This window comes from Amphiura filiformis, chromosome 6 (genome assembly GCF_039555335.1).
Source record: "Amphiura filiformis chromosome 6, Afil_fr2py, whole genome shotgun sequence".
In the NCBI taxonomy this organism is placed as follows: Eukaryota; Metazoa; Echinodermata; class Ophiuroidea; order Amphilepidida; family Amphiuridae; genus Amphiura; species Amphiura filiformis.
In genome coordinates, this window is record NC_092633.1 from 4,702,475 (window position 1) to 4,725,693 (window position 23,219).

General features: G+C 37.8%; 1 protein-coding gene across 1 annotated transcript; it reads right to left on the bottom strand.

Moving 5' to 3' along the window:
* Positions 1-207: 207 nt before the first annotated feature.
* On the bottom strand, positions 208-18,256 carry LOC140154853 (uncharacterized). Its single transcript, XM_072177501.1, has 4 exons — positions 18,170-18,256; positions 11,558-11,727; positions 10,358-10,409; positions 208-1,377 (listed from the first exon to the last, which is right to left on the bottom strand). Exons 2-4 carry the CDS (start codon positions 11,721-11,723, stop codon positions 1,227-1,229), a joined length of 369 nt encoding a protein of 122 aa, XP_072033602.1. The 5' UTR covers positions 11,724-11,727; positions 18,170-18,256; the 3' UTR covers positions 208-1,226.
* Positions 18,257-23,219: the final 4,963 nt, after the last annotated feature.

The following is a 23,219-nucleotide window of genomic DNA, read 5'->3' on the forward strand; positions in this document are numbered from 1 at the left end:
TGAACCAATACTAGGCTTGTTTGTACTCATTTTAATGCATTTTATATGCTGAATCCAAATATGGTCATGAAAAAGTATTTTGGTTTTTGAAGAAAATTTGAAACTTGTCACTGCAGTCGACACACCTGTGGAGAGGGTCAAAATTATGTATACAAAATTCCATTTCCTTGATTGGTCCAGTGGTACCATGTTACCCATCCTATGTTGTTGTTTTTTTGCCCAATTATATTGACCCTTTTTCTTCCAGCTGAATCTGATTTTATAATTGCTCATTTATTTACCCACCCCAATGGACTTTTCCATTTAAAATCCAAACTCCCCCTGTGGAAGACTGAAGTATCTTCCCTAGGGGAATGTGAATTTCAACTGGAATTAGCACATTAACCAATTATTTGGAACTTGCCCTCCCTCTGGAAGATTCAGGTTGAATCTCTCAGCGTGTGTGAAATTCAAATGGAGCTGCCTAATGTGTCCAATCCATTTGAAAATTCATACTCCCCTTGTGAAAGATATTTGCAAAATCTTGCACGGGTGATGTGTGAATTTTAAATGTAATCCATTCCAAGTAACAGTTTGAGAAAGTGACTTTATACATAACATTGAAAAACCAACACCAATAAATGTTATATGTACTGTGCCCAAATTGAAAATATTTTAAACACATTCAAATAATGTCTTGCTTTGTGCGGGCTTTGTGAAGTGCACAGATGCAACTTCACTGCTTTTTAAAAGCAACCCATTGCAAAATGATTATCTATATTTTTCCATAAGCAACACGCAGTAATCACAAAGCGAACAACTTTAAAATTCACTGCTTTTTGAAAGCAACCCATTGAAAAGTGATTATCTATATTTTTCCATAAGCAACACATACATTTGTAGTAATCACAAAGCGAACAACTTTAAAATTCACTGCTTTTTGAAAGCAACCCATTGAAAAGTGATTATCTATATTTTTCCATAAGCAACACATACATTTGTAGTAATCACAAAGCAAACAACTTTAAAATTCACTGCTTTTTGAAAGCAACCCATTGAAAAGTGATTATCTATATTTTTCCATAAGCAACACATACATTTGTAGTAATCACAAAGCAAACAACTTTAAAATTCACTGCTTTTTAAAAGCAACCGATTGAAAAGTGATTATCTATATTTTTCCATAAGCAACACAAGTAATCACAAAGCGAACAACTTTAAAATTGGCTTTAATAATGCATGTAACATCATTGAGATATTTGAAGTGTCCTGGAGAGCACCTGTAAGCTTTTTAAGAGTTTCTGTTTTTCTTGTTGCAGATGTAATTCCAAAGCTCTAGCTTGCTCCAGCAATTCATCCACCTGTGATGGGCTCAATTTTTCAAACTTCTCGTTTTCTCTGTAACAACAAGACAACATTGGTGCATTTGAAACTTGATTATTTTTATCTTTTCCTGGCAAACTATTTTCTTAAATCACTAAATAGATTCATCAGGTTTGTAGATATACAGTAAACTAATTTTCTTATGCAAGGAGTGTGATGCAAATGCCAGATATGTCAAAGAATCAATATGAATCAGGAGACGAGGACCCAATGTCATGAACAGAGAGACAAGGAGGCCCACTGCCTTAGTCACATTAGTAGGGTCATTTTTTGACCTCCAGTGACCATCATTTCTAAACAGCAATTTTTTGATGGATTCTTGTACTTTGGGGTATTTTAAACAAAATGAGCTCCTATGTCCCTCACCAAAGTGTGGGCATTAGCTGGGAGAGGCCAAAATCCAAAATGGCACGCGGCCATTTTGAAAAAGTGAATTTTCGGTATCTTCTGAACGCTTTGGTCGTTTGAAGTCATTAAGGTGTCATTTCGACTAATTTTGTGGTGAGAAATCCATTAAAGGCATTATTTTACCCATTTTTGGCCATCTTCGTCATCAAATCCAAGATGGCCGCCTTTGGCTGTACTAGAAATGCATTAAATTATACAGTACATTGAGAAACAACTCATAAAAATGTATTACAAGTGCACTTAATTCATCGTTTGTATTATAAATTGAACTATTTGATGACGTTCAGAAGATACCGAAAATTCACTTTTTCATAATTGCCGCCGGCGGCCATTTTGGATTTTGGCCTCTCCCAGCTAATGCCCACACTTTGGTGAGGGACATAGGAGCTCATTTTGTTTAAAATACCCCAAAGTACAAGAATCCATCAAAAAATTGCTGTTTAGAAATGATGGTCACTAGAGATCTAAAAATGACCCTACTATGATACTCTCCTGACTGTAAACAGTCTATAATATCGAATTGATTAATTCAAATTAAACAATTCATTGATGTTAGCACTGGGTAGTAGCCATTACTGCCAGTAGACAGGAAGTCTAGAAGGTTGACCTCAACACTGTAGGTGGTCTTCCTGTGCTTTTGAATGGGACAGCAGTAACCTTGGCCAATTTTTAGACCAACATTTTGGATTTTTCAGATTTTTTTCTAAGTTTGTGAGAGCATAACAAGACTATCCGTCGATGGATTTTTATTTCCGTCGGTAAATATTTTTGAAATTAGTTTTTCATAACATATGAAAAAGGCAGAGACCCCTGCTGTATAATAAATTAGCTAGGTAAGTTTTGAGTAACCTTGGTGAAAATTATCAAAAAAGTGCCTATTCTTTTGTGTGTGTACGGTCCATCACCTGTCACTTGGTAGGGTCAAAACCACAAAAAACGAGCAATTCGGCGAAAATCCTGTCGCAACCATTCAACTTAATATATTGTACCAATGTAGATCGTAATATAATAAAATGATCTTGGAATATCTTTAACACATAACAGGCTATAATATCTGAAAATATGATCATTCAAATCGTATTATTGTGGAAGTAGCGATGTTTCGAAGTTGGCTGAGTGGTCAAAACCCCTATGTCGCAAATCATGAACTTCACATATTTGTGTAATGTGCTTAAAAGGAACACAATGAATATGCCTTGAAATAGTATTAAAATATAATTTATAATGTATTCCTATTAGAAAAAAAAGGAAAAAACCATTCCTAAATTGTAAAAGATGATTTATTTACAATTGAAATTTGTCGCAATACTCTGTGTAGTGTGTAACCTATGTTACATTGACATGTTTTCTAACCCTTGATAACCTTTTTATCAATTTAGGTATCATGTTTTGCCTTTATGATGTCAAATTAATAGTGTGGAAATAAAGTTCATGACTGAAAACGTAATGTGGGTATCCATTTTAGAGAAAAGCCAGACAAAGTACCATGATCTATGACCGTATGGTTAAGGAAAGTAACCTACGTTACCCATTTTCTGAAAATCAAACGGTAAAATATATACCTGGTAGGTAGTAAACATTAGCATGTGATACCCTGATAAAAGTGAAATAATTTTGTTGCACTGCTATCTTTAACAGAACATGTGGAAATTTTAGAAGTTTAACTGAAACATCCGTTACTGAAACATACGTTACCAGTATTTGTACGACCATACTGGTATGGTATGGTTCTAATAGGAATACACCAATCTCAAGAACTTTGGTATATATAGGCATAGGGGTATTCGTGGTGGTGCGCACACCCGCCGCCAAACTAACCAACAGAACAAAACTACTGAACTTCAATCTCTGAAACAAGAACCCCAGGAACAAGAACTCACTGCTGATACCCCCTGTATCGCTCCCGTCAGAATAACTAGAGATCCCTTAAGCAAGCAAGTAACAGATCACACCACTGATGGCTATGTCAAATTATGTTTGTGGAATGCTCGTTCTATTCGGAACAAAACCACCATGTTCACAGAATATGTGCTTGAGCATGACGTAGACTGTTTCTTAAGTAGTTGAGGCGTGGCTAAATCAAGATGATCCCGTATGTATCAGAGAATTGACACTACCGGATACAGTTTCCTCAGCACACCTAGAGGAGCCTCAACCTATGGAGGTGGTATTGGTGCGCTGTTCAGATCTGAAATGAACTTCCAGAAATTTGACATGGGAATCAGGAAATTCCGTGCTTTTGAGCACACATGCTTTACAGATCCCAAGAAGGAAGTGTTCTATATAGTGATCTATAGACCCTACCCATCATCAGTAAACAAACTCAAGACTTCTGAATTTCTTGATGACTTTGATAATTTTATTGAATTTGTAAACACCATGTCGAGTAAGATAGTATTAGTAGGTGACTTTAATATACATGTGAACGAACCATTCAAGTCCGATGTATCACACTTTCTTACCACAATTGATAACGCAGGTTTTCATCAGCATGTTGTTGGGCCAACGCACATCAATGGGAACACAATTGATCTTGTTATATCACGGCTTGATGAAGACCTGGTTATGAATTGTGCAGTAGATTTAAGGTTATCTGATCATAATGTAATTTCATTCAGTGTACAGCAGCATAAGCCTAAACCAAAAAAGATCATGGTTGCCTCTCGTAGATTAAATCAAGTGAATCAGGATGCCTTTCAGGCTGATCTTTCTACTGAATTTGCATCTTTTGATAAAAAGTATGAAAATGTCAACGATATGGCAATGTGCTATGATACCATTGTTAGGCAGGTGCTTGACAAACATGCGCCGTAAAGAATACCACCGTTCTCGACCATCAAATCCTTGGTATAATGAAGAAATTCATCAGTCTAGACGTTTCCGTCAGTAAGCTGGAAAGGAAATGGCGGAAATCTAGACTAGAATCGGATCGCCAGCAATATATAACACAGCGAACTGTTACTAATGAAATGATTGAAATGTCAAAACAAAATTTCTACAGGAATGAACTTGAGAATGCGGACAACAAAACTGTATTTAAGAAGGTGAATGGTTTGCTAAACAGAGACACCAAAGTGCTCCCAGCCCATGAATCGGCACAGGAACTGGCTAATGACTTTGCTAGCTTTTTCAACAACAAGGTCACTACCATATATCAAGATCTTGGTAAAGACCAACCTGATCTAGACATATATGACCCTTTGCCTGAGAGACCAGTTTGTGTTTCATTCAGTGAGTTTGATCTTTTGGGCGAGGAGGACGTTCTTAAAGCCCTTAACAAAGCTTCCACAAAGTCTTGCTTGCTCGACCCTGTGCCGACATGGTTTCTGAAACAAAATATTCATGTTTTTGTTCCCATTATCACACGTATCATCAATGAATCCCTTCATACTGGTGTTTTTCCTGATAACCTGAAGCATTCTATTGTCACACCCATTATCAAAAAACCATCTCTCAACTCAAATGACCTGAGCAATTTCAGACCTGTGTCCAATATTCAATTTATATCAAAACTTATTGAGAAACAGGCTGTTAAGTCTTTGAATGATCATATGGAAAGGAACAACCTGGGTGAAAAATTACAATCTGCTTATAAAAAGGCACACAGCACAGAAACAGCATTAATGCGTGTTAAGAATGATATCATGAAGTGTATTTCCAACTACAAAGGTGTTTTTCTAGTACTCCTCGATTTGAGCAGTGCTTTTGATACTGTAAATCACAACATGCTGATCAACAGATTACAGAGTGAAATTGGAATACAAGGTAAAGCTTTGCAATGGTTCAGATCCTACCTGTCTGAGAGAACCAGCAGAGTTTGCATTGATGGTACTTTTTCTGACCCTGTTGAGCTCGAATTTGGCCTGCCTCAAGGTTCAATCATCGGACCTTCAGGGTTTTCTTTGTATATTTTACCAGTTGGTCGTATCATCAAATCATTCAACTTATCCTACCACTTGTATGCAGATGATGTACAGTTGTACACCTGCTTTGATCCCAAAGACCGGTATCCATTGCTGCTGCTTTAGATAATCTATCTCGTTGCATTGATGCTCTTAAGGCTTGGATGAGAATGAACATGCTGAACCTTAATGACAGCAAAACTGAGATTTTTGTGACCACTACTCCACACCTGAAGCGCTCAATGATACCGGTTGCTTTGAGGGTTGGGGACAAATCCATCTGTCCTTCAGATTCTGTGCGTAACCTAGGGGTTATTTTGACTGTCAAATGTCTATGTCCATTCACGTCAAGACTCTTTGTTCTAACCTTACATACCAGCTTCGCAACATTTCCCGGATACGTCGGTACTTGGATTATGACACTTGTCATCTGGTCATAAGAGCCCTTGTCCTTTCCAAGATCGATTATGGCAATGGGCTGCTTCTTGGCTGTTGTAAAGCAGACATTCAAAGACTACAACGGATCCAGAATTGGGCTGCGAAGCTGATATGTAAGGCCCTCAAATATGATCATGCCACACCGTATTTAAAGCAGTTACACTGGCTCCCTGTTGAAGAGCGCATCAATTTCAAAGTTTTAGTCACTGTGTTTAAATGCCTCACCAAGAGTATTCCTGAGTACCTGTCTGATTGTGTTTCCCTGCACTGCCCTGCGCGTGCAGGCCTGCGTTCTGCTTCTGATACCACCCTCCTGACAGAGCACAACACAATCAAAACACTCATGTCAGCTGCACGCAGGACCTTCTCCTATGTTGCGCCTCGAACCTGGAATAGACTGCCAATTGGTATCAGGGAATCACAATCAGTGGGTATTTTCAAGAGGGTTCTAAAGTCACACTTGTTTCCATAGATTTTGTAGCCTTCATAGGCAGTTCTCATTTATTTATTTTCTTCATGTTCTTCTTTTGCTTTGTTTTGTGTTTTTTGTTTTGAGCGCTACGTTCTAAATGTAGCAGCGCTATATAAATATTTATAATGTAATGTATGTATGTATGATTAAATTTAAGAAAATCACATCAGACTCTGCCTGTATGTAATTTTTAGTTAGTATAGCGCCCCCTTGCACTGCTAGCAATGTACAACATTTTTAGTTTTTGAGTTCTATGAGTATGAAAACGATTTGTAACATACGTTACCATTAATGTTGGCCGATACCGATCTGTGAATCGGAGATCGGTGCCGATATGGACTGCATCGGTCTTGAATCTGAATCGGCAGATGAGCTATCAGCTGCCGATCTACTCTAGCTTACCGATCTCTGAACTTGACAGTAATAAAAGTACACAACAATTCTTTAAGCTTACCATTACTTTCTTATGTAACATTACTACTATTTAATGCCAATATATTTCCAACAAACGTTGTTACCACCGCAAGAATCATGTCGTTTCATACTGTATTTTATGTATGTATCCACCCTTTGATAGACCGAATTAAAATGTAAACAAACAATCACGTGTCTCACAGTGCGTCCCTGGGAAAAATTTGTAAACACTTTAACGCTCGACACGTGAAGTCCCTGCGCCCTTCAATGTCGGGTTTCCCAAGGTGAATTTGAGGGCATGTTATTTTTAGAATCGCACACATTCTCCCTATTCCTCCTCACACGGACGATTTCATCTCTTAATCTCCGAACACGTGAGTTCTTTCTGTAAACAACTCTGCACAACCAATCAGGATGGGAATTCCGCGGTATTCCCCAATACGTCATATGCATAAATTATTATAATATCGATGGAGCTGATTTAGCTGCAGGGTCATCGAATCAATTCAAGCAGTGATGATTAGCCTAACTTGGTACACACATAAATCAAAGTTGATTCAGCGGAGAAGAAAGAAGAATAAAACAATCAAGAGAAATGGATTAATGATTAAACTTCCGACAAGTAAAATGGTATTTTATTTGGGTTGATATTGACATGAAAAACCTCTAAAAACGGTCATCATATTACATAGTTACAGGTTTGGGGAATTAAGCTTTGACCGTTAACATTACTGGGGCCCAACTTGAATGAACTTGTACTGGTTGTAGAATAACATTTAAGGAATCTGAATCGGGATCGGATCGGCCCGATCTGCTAATTTTCAGATCGGAGATCGGCAGATCCGATCTTGGGTTGGATAGGCCAACACTAGTTACCATTCTTAACAGTGACACAATACAATATGAGGAACCATTATGGAAATTATTTGGTGGTATATGTCAAACACATTAAACAAGAAACTTTTTGATCCAATACTTTCATAAGATTCTCTAAAGTACCAGAGAATAGTCTAAATTATGAAAGATGTATAATTAGATTACTTATTCCACATCTCCTGTGTTCAAATTCACACTCACTCCAGGATACCAATGGTAAGGGTGAAATAAGTCTTTTGGGTTGAAAGAAGCAAGTTCAAACATCATTCCAAATAGTGAAAACCGATCATTAGTAATGCGCTTCCCTCCCTGCCAAAAAACACTGCTGAATTTTACGAACCAGTTTTACGAACCAGTAAGTAAATTTCGCTAGTTTACTTGCAAGTGTCATATGATACCAATGGTAAGGGTGAAATAAGTCTTTTGGGTTGAAAGAAGCAAGTTCAAACATCCATTTCAAATAGCGAAAACCGATCATTAGTAATGCGCTTCCATCCCTGACAAAAATAATGCTGCGTCTTACAAACCATAGTAACGTACGTTACAGCAGTAAATTTTGCTAGTTTTCTTGTAAGTGCCATAAATAAAAAAGTTCACAATATTACGTGCTCATATTTGTCTGGGTCAAAATTCGAAGCGTTATCTCTGATTTTATATGTGTAAACATGACTAGAATAACATTTTATTTTCCCCATTTTTGGAAATCCGAATTGCTCGTTTTTAGTGGTTTTGACCCGGTATTCTTGTAACATGTCTAATGGCGCTGCCCATGGCCACTCGATGAATTGTTTAATTCGAATTAATCAATTCGATATTATAGACTGGTAAATACACTCTCCATACTACCAACATCATTCTGATGATGCCTATCAACCATGATAGGTGAAACCGTCAAGTGAGTAATATATTTTGGTTTTGTGCATAATAAAATTATTTTCTGTTCCAGCTACCTCACACATAATATTGTTGGGACGTTGACTGGGTGCTGAATAGGGGATATCACTATCAGATCTTATAATTAGCAATGGTTTTAATAAAAGAATTAAAACCAACATCTTGGGCTATTCCAGTTGAAAGCCATACACCCCCAATGGAAGACATGACCTTAATCTTCCACACAGGAAGTGTGACTTTCAAATGGGGTTACTGGGCGAATCCATTTGAAATCTACACTCCCTATGTGGAAGATTAAGGTCATGTTTCCATAGGGGTGTATGGATTTAACTGGAATATTAATAGCCAATTGTTGAAATGTCCCACTGCCTATTCTCCAGAGTCCAGACCCCCAGATTCCAAAAATATTGTTGGGCGAATTAAATTCAGACCTTTTTTGGATTATATTTACCTTTCTTTCAAAAAAGACAAACTTTTGTGTGTGAGGTCTTTTCCCATCTTGAAACAATTAGGTGTTATGTGCCTGATACATTCATAACATTAGAGTCTCCAATGATGAAATGTACACACTGCGCACAAAAACTATCCAAACACTTAACACAAAAGCAATATCTTAAACACTCTCATCCTTAAAGGCCCATTCAGTGATTTGCTCATCCGGACGATCGTAAAAATCATCAAAATTCAGATTTTGGTACCTTTGTCATTGTCATAGATGTGCTAACATAGCTCTGCAGTGGTTCAGCCGAAAGCCGTGTATTTAAGACAAAATAAGACATTTTACACGAATCTGTAATTTAGATACTGACAGTATCTAAATTAGCTACATGTATTTGAATGGGGCTTCAACTTCGTCAGTACTGCTGTTTTCTTCTTTTTTTGCCAAATTTGTCATTTCAAAAATACCAAATGACAATTTGAATGACTTATCCTTCACTTTTAAGCAATTTAGAAACAATTTTATTTTGTTACACTTGCGCTGGGATCACTGAATTGGGTCTTTAAGTACCAAATGAAGTAATCATTACATGTATAATTTTGATACCTCATTTGGCATGATACGACTTTATTTCCCCAAGTAATGCCAAATTGAATGGGAAAAGAGAATGTATGTCGTCAAAGTGACAAATTTGGGCTATGTCCTCCTTCAGAGTAATTCCTACCAGCTATTCAAATGTGGCTCATCATAGCGTGACAGATCAACACACATTTGCTGTGCTCAGATTTAGCATATTTCTGGTATTCAGATATTTTTTGTGCTCAATTTTAAATACATGAAATGACAGGGTTCCTGTAGTCCTTGAAAGTCCTTGAATTTGAAAACAGATTTTCAAGGCCTTGAAATTCCTGGAAATTTGCACAAGGTCCTAAAAGTCCTTGAAAATTGGAATTTTACCTAAAGTATAATTTTGACCAAATTTGGGGAGTGGAGAGGAGCTGTCAGAGACACATCATAATTTTTGTGTTGTGGTAAGTCTTAATTTGAAAATCATGCTTTTGGACCTTGAAATTCCTTGAAAAGGCTTTAATGTGCGGGAACCCTGGAATGAACTAAAACTGGCAGGAATTGAAAAGGATACAAAATACTCACGTCATTGGTTGAAGCCATTGCAAGCAGGTTGCTTTCAGATCATCCCCAATATCTGTTCAAAGAAACACCATAAGCATACATCAATATGAAAAGAAAACAAACCTTCCAACTCATCATAAGATCAAACATCAAGAGTTTTTCGGAACTAGAGATAGATGCCGTTGGTGGCGTCTGGCCAGATGAAGGGGGCTATACCCGGCTACCTGTACATGTATAGACCCGTGACGTCACACAGGCGTCACGGGTCTATTAGATCTGTCGATTAAATGCACTTTTTGGCCCAGATCTATGCTGTTTCATTATATTTATCAGCGTTTCCAACCCTTTTGAAACCATTCTTAAGGCATTCCATGCGCTACAATGTCAAAATTGTGGCTACATCATAGATATCTCAGGCATCTCAGAGCATTACCTGGTTTTTCCATATGAAATTAATTAAGGTGTTCCATCAAAGCTTTTGTCGTGTGCTGCCACCTAGCGGTGGTTCTGGGAACGTTGCGTCAAGAGGTCGGACTCGACCCTAATTATGTCACACTGGAATGAACCAGTCTGCCGGGGTCCATTCATGCGCGTCACTAATTAGATGACGAGGCATTTGGCTACCTTAAGAGAGTCATAGTTACTCCCGCCATTTCTTTCACCTCTCTCCAACAAATTTAAAATATGCATGTTGGTTGGCAGGGTACACTTCATGATATGCCCTAGCGCTACAGGTCAGTGAAAAATATTTTTCTTTCTGGGAACTTTAACTGCTGTTTGGAATATTTTCTGTGAGAGTAGAGCACAACCCTTAGCAAGTGGGGTGTTAGACCTCTGGAAACTCCTGAATTTGATGCAGTGATATTTTTCCATGGGCAAGAATCAGCATGCTGACTTTGTTGGGGCACTGTTATTTGCATTTTTAGCACCTGTGTATTAATTGCAGAAAATTTTCAAAGCTGCAGAAAAATGGGAAGATCTTGTGGGATATTTTTCCCTGTCTTTTCCCGACTACCAATTTCTAATCGATAAGTCACCAGCATACCAGAGCGTTAAGTCACAAGCCGGTTGACTTCAAAGCAGCTATTGCTCGCTGCTAGCGATTGAGAAAATGCCACCAGTGTTTGATCACTAGCGATTTTTGAATAGCATGCGGTGACTCGTAACATTATTCCTTTATTCATAGTTCTTTTGACATCAAACTGTACCCCGGGATTGTACCTTTGATAAGACTTTCAATGGACATTTCCTCTTCTGTATTCTTTGGTCCATCTACTTTGCACGTCATGTCTTGAACACCCAGTGGATGAAATGAACTGCCTGTGTGGTCTCCCAAGTCCGAACAATGTTCAGAAGTAGATTCTTGATGGTCATCCTTGGATTCCATACTTCTGTAGAACATCATATAAAATAAAGAATGTTAAACACAGTTTAATATTTCATATTATAGCATTGACAGTTGCCCGGGACAGTTGGTAGGGCATGACCCAATGATTCAAAATGGGCTATTCAGTTGAAATCCATACACCCCTATGGAAAACATGACTTCAATCTTCCACACAGGGGTGTAGATCTCGGAGGGCGCCGTATCATCAAGAAATCCAATTTGAAATTCATACTCCCTGTGTTGAAGATGTCTTCTATATGGGGTGTATGGATTTCAACTGGAATAACCTATTTTGGGGCAGGCAACACTGAATGGGTGACCCCGTTTGAAATCTACACCCCCTGTGTGGAAGAGTAAGGTCATGTCTTCTATAGGGTGTATGAATTTTAAATGTAATAGCCAAATACTGGGAAAAAAGTAGCAAATTTCAGTGAGAATTCAATGCAGCAACAACAAAATAGCAAATTGTTTGGAAATTGCAAATTTACAGAAATTAATGAAAAAGATAGCATGTTTCTTGGTAATGGGTTTAGAGTGTCTGCAAACTAGGGCTTTTGTTAGGCCTAGAGACTGATACTTTGTTTGGCTTATACTGAAAAAACTGAAACTCAATGTTGTGTAGGCCTATATGCTTTGTGGTTCACCTCAAGTTTGGTAGTGACGTACATGTATCTCACTGATCGCTTTATCGAAACACACACTTAAATAACGCGTACATGCACACATACAAGCATGACCATTGGTAACATTTTAGATTTGATTATTTCAAGACCTGAAGATAATCTTGTTCACAATTGTGTTTCTCAAGGCATTTTCCTGCCGGACCATAGCATTGTTCATTGTTACCTGAATCGGAAAAGGCCATCTCAAACCAAGAAACCCAGTAGAGTAAGGAATTATAAACTCATTGATAACGCGAGCAATTTAGAAGTGATCTTATTACTGAACTGGAATACTTTACTGAACTTAATGATCCCATTGACAATTTGGTTATCTTATTTGATAGCAAGGTCCGGGATATTCTTGATCACCACGCCCCTGAGGTTGTTAAAATGCGCACGGTAAGAACCCGCTTTCCATGGTATAATAGTACTATCAAAGAAGAAAGGCAAGTGCGTAGAAAGTTAGAACGTAAATGGCGCAAGACCGGATCTGATGAGGATAAGCGAGCTTATCTTGATCAAAAGAATGCTGTTAATAATCTTATTGATTCTGAGAAAGCTAAATTCTATCAAAACAAATTTGCGAATAGCGATGTCAAGGGTATGTTTCAGAATGTAAAAACCCTTCTCAACCAAAATACGCGTATCCTCCCTTCCTCAGACTCCACTGTGAGTTTGTGCAACCAGTTTGCCACTTTCTTCAATGATAAGGTCACCACAATCAGAGAAGGTCTTGATTTGCATCCTGGTACCCAATCTCAATTTGTTGACTACCGCACTGAACATGTGTTCAGTGATTTCATGTTGGTCTCTGAGGAAGATGTTTGCAAACTTGTCAATGCTTCCTCCACCAGTACTTGTATCCTTGATCCAATCCCTACTTGGTTGATGAAAGACCACATTGAGCGTTTTATTCCATCAATTACTCATATCATTAATGTGTCTCTCTCATTTGGTATTTTCCCAGAACCTCTGGGCAAAGCTGTTATATCTCCTATCATTAAGAAACCTTCTCTTGATCATGATGAACTTAAAAATTACAGGCCGGTATCAAATGTGTCTTTTATATCCAAACTCATTGAAAAGGTTGTAACTCAGCAAATAACAAATCATATCAATGACTGTAATTTAGGTGAAATCTATCAATCGGCTTACAAAGCCAACACAAGTACAGAAACCGCTCTCTTAAAGGTGAAAAGTGATGTGTTGAATGCCGTAGACAGAGGGAAGTTGTCCTTCTTGCACTTTTAGATCTGTCTGCGGCATTCGATACCATCGACCACGGTATCATGCTCAAACGTTTACAGGATAGAATTGGTTTGTCTGGTAATGTATTGCAATGGGTTCGTACATATCTTAATTGTAGAAGTAGTCGTGTATTTATTGATGGTTGTGTTTCCAATTCTAGCCCCTTGTATTTGGTGTTCCACAGGGTTCTGTGATTGGGCCAATGATGTTTGTTATTTATACCTTGCCAGTGGGGGACATAATTCGTAAACATAATGTCTCATTTCATATATATGCAGACGATACACAATTGTATGTTTCCTTTGTCCTAACATCCCGGTGCTGCTGAGAAGGCGTTGCAAAAACTTGAAGCCTGTATCCACGAACTGCAAAACTGGATGAATATAAATAAACTCAAACTGAACAGTGACAAAAGCGGAATTTTTCATTGCTGGATCCCATTATCGCCTTCAAAAGCTTCCGAATCTTGAACTCAAAGTTGGCCAAAGCATTATAAAACCATCTCCAAATGTTCGCAACCTCGGGGTGATTTTTGACAGTCATATGTCTATGACAAAACAGGTGAACTCCATCGTTTCCTCTGTCAACCTCCAGCTTCGCAACATCAGAAGAATACAGCATCATTTGGATACGGACACTAAACATCATGTTGTCCGGGCCCTTATACTTTCAGCGTTTGGACTATGGTAACAGCCTTCTCTACGGACTCAAGTCTCAAGATCTTCGCCGCCTTCAATCCCTTCAACACAAAGCAGCTAAGCTAATTTTCTCCGTTCCTAGACGTACTGATCCAAAACCTCTCATGAACAATCTTCATTGGCTTCCGATAAGCAACCGCATCCAATTCAAACTCTGTCTTTTGATTTATAAGTGCCTGACTGACTCTGCTCCACGATACCTCATCGATTCAATTAGTCTTAAGCCAACACCTTCCAGTGGCCCTGTTACAAGATCTGCCCTGGACAGAACTCTCCTAAACATTCCCATGTGCAAGTTAACCTGTGGTGATAAGTCATTTACAGCTGCTGGACCGTCCATCTGGAACAGCCTGCCACGGAACATCGGGAAGCTTCTTCACTCACACAATTCAAAAAGCTGCTGAAAACTCACTTGTACAATTTTTAGTATTTTTCATTTTGTCTTTACATTGACTTTTCTTGTTTTCCACTGGCTGGTTATTGTTTGTTGTTGGTATTGTAGTTTTGTGCGTTTAGATCAATTTTTTTGCATAAGCGCCTTAAATCACCTTTATGTATGTATGTATGTACCATATTTCAGTAGAACATGATGAAAAACATCCACAGTCCAAATTTGGTGGGAATCGGATCATGAGGGCCCAAGATATGGCCGCATGAATACCTAATTAGCCCCATTGAAATCAGTGTTATTGGCCTGGTTCATAATAGGTTTGGAACCAGGCCAATCTCGGCCCTCATGATCAGATTCCCACCAAATTTGATGTGGATGTTTTTCATCATGTTCTACTGAAATATGGTCATGAAAATGCTGAAATGCAAAAAAGTTTTTGTGACGTCATCACTTCGGTACTCTATGTACTCTTCAGTCTTCATGAATATGTCAGCACACATGATTTGATACTGCGATAGCTCAAGGCCTAATCCTCAATTTGGGCTCGGCAATGGTTTTCTCTGACTTAATTGTACTCCTAGCGATCTGCCGCTTTGGGCAAAGCATTGGAGTGATCGATGCATCAGCTTGCCACTGGTCACCGCTAGCGTTTCTGGTGCGAATTAAAATGCGCAATGAAGAAAAATCGTTGTCAGAGCGGCAGGAAAGTATGAAACCAGCATAGTGCCATGGGCCCAGTTATTTTACAAATGTTTACTGCTCATGAGGGATCTGGTGGACTCTATTGGTCCCCGAGGTGAACTGGAGACTGTGTGCCTACTATTTTCAGGTTGAGGTAAAATAGCAGGCTCACGGTCTCGAATTAGAGCAGTTAATATTTGTTTTATATCTTTCATTTTATATTCCATGGTTACATTTATTTATTTTATTTATTATGTTCCTGGTTCATTGATTGGTTAAAATATTAGAAACGCCAGGCTTTTATCAAATCATAGTCATGATAGATGTAGGCCTAGGCATACATACATGTATGCTAGGCCTAGGCATGATATTATACATGTATGCTAGGCCTAGTCAAGGCTAGGCTGGCCTTGTAGGAATGTAGGGGCCTTGCTTTGTCAATGCACGTGCATGCAGTCACACGGCACGCACACAGTTGAGTGCCGCTAAAGCTTACCGTGAAAATGTTACTTCCGCAATACCGCCGTGAAACGAATTACCCTGTTGAACCTGTTCTCCGTTATTTTGCCGTCAATAACTCTATAAGATAATAATATTAAGATTCTGATCCTGGTGTAATATACCCGATGAAACCACCAAATTTTAGCTGCAGTTATGTGCTTGTGTGCTTCCACAAGACACATTAATACTACACAATTGCTACACATTAATACCCTGGAACCAGTACTGAAATCTCACATGTATACGTGCAGAGTTGCACTGACCACTAGTCTAGGAACTGGGACATGGCAATGAGGTCAGAGGGAAATAGTAGTACTATTCCCTCATCAATCGACCTTTTGACTGCTTTGCAAAATAGTTTAAACTATTTTTGGTCACATGATACACATTTTTAACGAACGAGACTATATTAAATTAATGAAGGAAATACTATTTCATGATTTTGCTAGGCATGCCCATTTTATTTTACAGCATTTTCGTTTTGTACACAGCCATGAAACAGCTGCCGCGCCCGTGCTGTTCTAAAATAGCATGATAGGGCCTAAATAATCTCATCAGTGACGCCGAATTGGTCAAGATGGGAGATGCCGCGCTTGTTGATAGAAAGACAGCTTAGGCTAAGGCCAATGGAACTCGATTATTAGTTTCCCATTGGCTGTTTGAAAAAAAGGACGAGGTCGCTATTTCATTATTCATTATTTGGTCTCTTTTCATTATCCATTATGTCAACAAAATCAATGATTTTATGAACAGCTTTCTCTAAATTTAGGTACCCCACCAGTGCCAAAGTATATATTGTTGATGAAAGACCATTTCAAAACAGGTATTAATGCTTAGATCATCATTACAGACATTTTGCAACAAATTGAGAAAAGATTTGAATTTGTTTTATTAAAATGAAAAGAAATTTGCCATTTTGTAATCACTAGAAACATGATGAGGTTATCCGTAAATGTCCATTATTTACCACATCCTCTACCCCTACAACTAAGAAAACTGCTGATTATGATCAGCAGGGGATGTCAGACATTTTGAGAGTTTCAATTTTGATTATTCCATCTCAATTTTCAGAGAATTTACTTTTTTATAAAAATAATGAAAGTTTTGGTCAAATCGAAAAGGTGATGCGGGCGGTCAATAGGAAACTAACATTCGAGTTCCATTAGCCTAATAGAAATTGGCACTCCTTTCGTGGTGGATAATAATAAAGTATAAAACATGCAGGCATATGTCCGGCACTTAGGCAGGGTGATTCTTTGTTGGATTATTTTATTTGATCCTATGTGTGACCTCTTCTCATAATTTATAACTTTCTTTTTCTCACAAGTCCGAAACATCGAGTCGCAGACTCGCAGTACCGTCCATGCGAACTTGGATGTAAGCTTAGGCCTATATCATGACGGTGTTGACGCAACTTAGAAGTATGATATATATATCTCCTTAAATTTGCCTCTGTGGGCCTACTTCAATAAATACGAATATAGAGTAGGCCTAGGCCTATGACTATGAATTAATTTAGATGCCAAGACAAACAGATATCGTAAAAGTCACCGGCCCTTGGCTTGCAAAAGTTATGACTGAACGCTGTACAATGGTTTATACTCGTCATGTATATCGCCATGGTCGGGGCATGTACCGGGTATGTAGGCCTAGTTGCATGCTTGTCGTGGTCGACCTGGCTAAAAATCCTGGCGTTTGCGGGCCGAATGTGGCAACCCAAAATTTACGGTCGACCTGGGAGAAACCGATTTACGATAACTTAGGTGGTCTATCATGTGCGATACGATATTTTAGGGCGACCTGGGATTTTTTTCTCCCAGCTTGACCCAAAACGCATCAGTGACTGTGTTCATACTTAGCTTAAGCCGCCAGCATACTTTCCTGCCGCTTGCCGCTGCGGCAAGCGGCAGGGCGTTTCAACCAGGCAATGACAAGCCTTTATTGTGTCCGTTTGTCTGCAGTGCGCCACGCCGCTCAGCGGCAAGCGGCAGGGTATTATGAAACCAGCATAAGCCTAGGCGAGGCAGCATATTTGCCTGAATCTATACCAAATCAGTTTTGTGTTTAGCTATAAAGCAAGAGGTGTTAGAGGTCACAACCAAATGGTCACTGGTCTGCAGTAACGTCATACAGGTAAGGTAAGCTTAATGAGTAAACATGATAGTCAGTGTACAAACGTATGTCATGATGTGTTGTAGCCTCTTGAGACTGGGCACATTCATTGTAAGCTTAATTACCTGGTTCTGATCTCTTTTTTTAACATACCTCTTGAGTTTGAGTCGCTTGGACGGTCCTAAATGGTTAAAATATAAGGCCTATCCTCGAAAACAACAAAGCATGAATGCACCGACGCGACGTCCGTACAGAGTGGTCCGTAGCGCGGTAGACCAAGGTTGGGTAGGCTTGATCCACCAGTCCTTCAACTGCTTACGCACGGTATCGGGTAATTTATTTATCATTCTATTCTAGGCCTATTACCAGAAAATAGTGCGATTTAAAGAGAAAATATCATTTTTTGGCACAATAGTTTACCAGGTAGTTTATCAATGACATATCTACTGATGATATCTGGTAGTTTATCAATGCCGTTATCTACTGCTGTTATCGGGTAGTTTACCAATGCCTTATCTACTGCTGATAGCAGGTAGTTTATCAATGCCACATCTACTGCTGAAAGCAGGCAGTTTATGAATGCCATATCTACTGATGATATCAGGTAGTTTATTAATCCCATATCTACTGCTGATACCAGGCAATTTATCAACAGCTGATCAATGTCATATCATGCTGGTATCGGGTAGTTTATGTCATGTCTACTACTGATATCAGGTACCGTAAAATGGGGTAGGCCTAACTTTGGGCACTTTTCAGAGTTTTTAAACCACTACTTCCAAACAAAACCAATTATATAAGGCCGTATAAAATTAATGTTTTGGTTCTCGTCCCTCCCTCCTCAATTTCTGGGATTTGTCAGATTTTTTTTTTTTTTTTTTTTTAGATTTTTCAATTATTTTAGACTTTGGAATGATTTATGAATTTTTCATACATATAAATAAGTTTATTAGAGTACAAGGACCACTTCCAAGACTTTTTGTGGTACTCTAGGGGGTTTATCCCTCAGAATCTCACATTTGAAAAAAAAAAAAAGTGCCTCATCGTTTCCTCGAGCACTGTTGGAAAAGACCGAAAACTACAGACAATGCTGATTTTACACTGAGAAAAAAAAAAAAAAAAAAAAAAACCTCCCTCCCTCATCAATTCATGAAAATCCTCTGGACGAGAACCAAAATATTAATTTTATACGGCCTAACCAAAGTTACCCCGCCTTTGGGGCAACTTTGGTCACAGTATTACATTCCATGAAGGAAAAAAAATCAAAAAAATTGATCTTCGCTGAATATGGGCAAGTTGTTGTTTTTGTGACATTTGACATCTTGCAAAATTAATCAACCACGCACCCCTGCTCACAAATATCGATTTTATTTTTCTGAAAAAATGCTGATTTTTGGTCAAAAATCCCGCTTTTTTTCTAAATTTTATTGAAATTACACATGAGCGACTATTATTTCTTCCAAACATATTTCTTAACAAATTGACACCAAATATGACTAAAAACAATATTGCTGTACGAAAATACGACCATTTAAAAAAATATATTTGACCGACCAAAGTTACCCCGCTGACCGAAGTTACCCCATTTTACGGTAGTTTATCAATGCCATATCTACTGCTGATAGGCCTATCAGGTAGTTTATCAATGCCATATCTACTGATGATATCAGGTAGTTTATCAATGTCACATCTAGGGCCTACAGACTGGGGAAGGTGGGGCATAACGGAACACTTAACTTTGAGGATGCTCTGTGACGTCACCATAAGTAATATGACTGTAAAAATTATATGTTCAGTTGAAGTTTGTATTTACCTTTAATATACCATTAACCAATATAACTTGAATCTTACCATTTTTTATAAAAATGAAGAAATATTTTCACACACAAAAATCCGTTTTGCCCCACTATCGGGGCAAAACGGAACCCCCCTATGGGGCAAAACGGCACCCTGGGTGCAAACTTATATCAGTTGTTCCATCGGTAGGCCCTAGGCCTAGTTATATGTAGGCATATATTCAGTTACAATATTAAGTGGGCCTACCATCTCTGTGGAGTGAGTGGTTAACTTCTTATAGGCCTAGTAGGCCTATAATATGTATGACCAATATTTGATTAGAAAGAAATATTCAGTAGGCCTACCATCTCTGTGGAGTAAGTGGTTAACTTTTAATCATTAATTCTATCTGTAGGTCTAGTTATATGTCTATGTTTCAGCGAAGTGTTTACCATGTTCGGGTAGGCCCCTAGATAACGCCTACATTTCCTTGAGTGAAGACAAGTTATGTCCAATTGGGGCAAAACGGAACCCATCTGTGGGACAAAACGTTGGGGCAAAACGGAACCCTGTTCCGTTATGCCCCACACCTAGGGTTCCGTTTTGCCCCATACCCGATTTTTTATTATTTGTTTGCATGCATAATACATCGTAGCATATAGGCCATGCACTTAATACAGCTCATGGCTAGTACCTTCGTGTTTACAATATACACAATTATTTGGGAATCCGATATTAATGAAGTAAAATTTCAGCGCATTAAACATCTACATATCTTACACCAGACGGGTAGTAATTTTTTGACTCGATCTTGCTCGAATGTCAATGGATTGTTTCAGATAAAATTTTTGTTGTAAATCCTCGTAGCCATACTTGTGTTCCTCAATATAATTTGCATAGACGGCAGTATTGCCAAGGCCTATTTTTCCAGGTGGTTCCGTTTTGCCCCGGGGGTCCGTTATGTCCCACCTTCCCCTAACAATGAAAATATACCATCGCAATTTCGCTTTTGAGAAAAATATTAAAAGAGATCATGGGAACAATGTTAGGCCCCCTATATGCTTTCATGATTACCAATATTAGCTCCAATTGCATTTTCGCTTTTCAGAAAAAAAAAATTAATAGGGGTCATGGCGTCAATGCAGTGGAATCAGTAATATCTTGGATAACAGAAAAACTTTACTGAATTTCTTTCCTAGTTCAGGTTCAAACGCTATGCCCAATTTTACTTAATCTTCCGAGTTGGGCCACTTTTTGCCATGTTCGCACGTATCAAGTTTGTAACGCATAAAATGAACTTTCATACTTATCGTCAAAGATTTTAGAACGAAAGCAACGGGTTTTTATGTTTTTCTTTCACTTAATTGACATATTAGTAATATGATATTTATTTCAAATTTATACATTATAATACCACTTCAAATGTCCCATTGTTTAAAATTACCCATCTTAAGGGCACCGACCAGATGGTTCATGATTCAACCCCGGGATTCAACTCAATTCAGTCACTTTTGCTATACACATAGACAGGAACAACGAAAGTGATCCAAGCTGTTTTAGGACTACTTAAGGCCGTGTAAAATTAATATTTTGGTTCTCGTCCCTCCCTCCTCAATTTCTGGGATTTGTCAGATTTTTTTGATTTTAGATTTTTCAATTTTTAAGACTTTGGAATGATTTATGAAATCTTCATACATATAAATAAGTTTATTAGAGAACAAGCATCACTTCCAAGTCTTTTTGTGGAACAAAAGGGGTTTAATCCCTCAAAATCTAAAAATTAAAAAAAAAAAAAAAGGGCCTCATCGTTTCCTCGAGCACTGTTGGAGAAGACCGAAAACTACTGACAATGCTAATTTTACATTGAAAAAAAAAAAAAAAAAAAAACACCTCCCTCCTCATCAATTCATGAAAATCCTCTGGACGAGAACCAAAACATTAATTTTATACGGCCTAATACACAATTGGCCATATCTTCGCTTGTCATGCTTGTATACCACCGATTTTATTGAAACAAAATGTAGTAGCTTAAGAAAGTTCCTTGACGACCAAGTAGAATTTAATACAATAAATAAGTGACATGATTGCCTAATACTTTTTTCTAAATTGTATAATTTCTTTTATTACAACCTGTACTATCAGCTACGAAGTTTTTCAATGCCAGATTTAGAGCTATATTATTCTTGTATTTGTTTTGAGCAACCCTGTACTGAGTGAAACTGAGTGTGATTGGTCGATCATTTGACTATATTTTCTTTAAGGGCTACTACACCCCTGGCCAATTTTGTGCCTATTTTTGCATTTTTCTCAAAAATTATAGCACATTGGTGACAAGTAAGATATGTATATTCTAGGGGCAAGGACTACAACTACTGTACTGAAAATTCAGCAACTCAAAGCAAGTAGTTATTGATTTATTGATCAAATATTGGTTTTGCCTCATTTTTGACTGTAACTCCACAACTGTTGTCTGTGCTGAAATAAAATTTCCAGTGCAGTAGTTGTAGTCCTTGCCCCTATAATATACATATCTTGCTTGTCCCCAATGCGCTATAATTTTTGAGAAAAATGCAAAAATAGGCACAAAATTGGGCAGGGGTGTAGTACCCCCTTAAACCACTGAACTGGAAAATTGTGCAATGAATTCCATGGAATAGGTTTCTTATGCATTCATTAATTTGTCATTTTACAAATTATTCATTAATTCGTCATTAAAAAATGAATATTTATAAGTCGTGAAAATATTTGTAATGATGCTATAAATTGTTTCGTCAACATCCCAAGCACATTTTCAACATTTTTTTTTATCTTGAATGATGAAATATTTCTTACAATGACTAACTTTTAATTTGTCAAATAAGACCCCTTTTTTGACGAATTAATATTTTCAGTGTATTATTATTTCTAATAATGTCGTGTATAAATGTTACATCTCTAAATGTCCGTGGGTTGAGAAATGTTAAAAAAACATAAAGCAATCTTTATGTATATGAAGAAGAAAAAAATAGACATTATATTCCTTCAGGAAACACATTGCTGTAAAACGTTAGAAAAACAGTTAAAACGAGAATGGTCAAGTAATATTGTTTTTAGTCATGGAACAAACGATAGTAAACGTGTAGCTATTTTAGTAAATCCAACAATTACATGTACGCTTGACCAAGTGATTAGTGATAGGTGACTCGGAAGGAAGATTCAATTTAGCAAAAGTTAATATCGAAAAAAAAACAAGCCTTTTACCAGTTAAATGTGTACGCTCCCAATAATGACAAAGATCAAGTTATCTTTTTTGATAAGTTAAGCAATTATAGAAAAATATGTAAAATAAAGAATACTTGATTGTATGAGGCGATATGAATTTAGCACTGATATCACTTTGGATAGAAAATCTAAACTAGACTTAGCTGTGGTCTAAGACCACGAACAC

Coding starts and splice junctions, on each gene's coding strand:
- LOC140154853 (XM_072177501.1), bottom strand. CDS start 11,723: ATGGAATCCAAGGATGACCATCAAGAATCTACTTCTGAACATTGTTCG. Junction 10,410..11,557: donor CATTGAAAGTCTTATCAAAG/GTACAATCCCGG, acceptor TTCTTTGAACAG/ATATTGGGGATGATCTGAAA. Junction 1,378..10,357: donor CAATGGCTTCAACCAATGAC/GTGAGTATTTTG, acceptor TTGTTGTTACAG/AGAAAACGAGAAGTTTGAAA.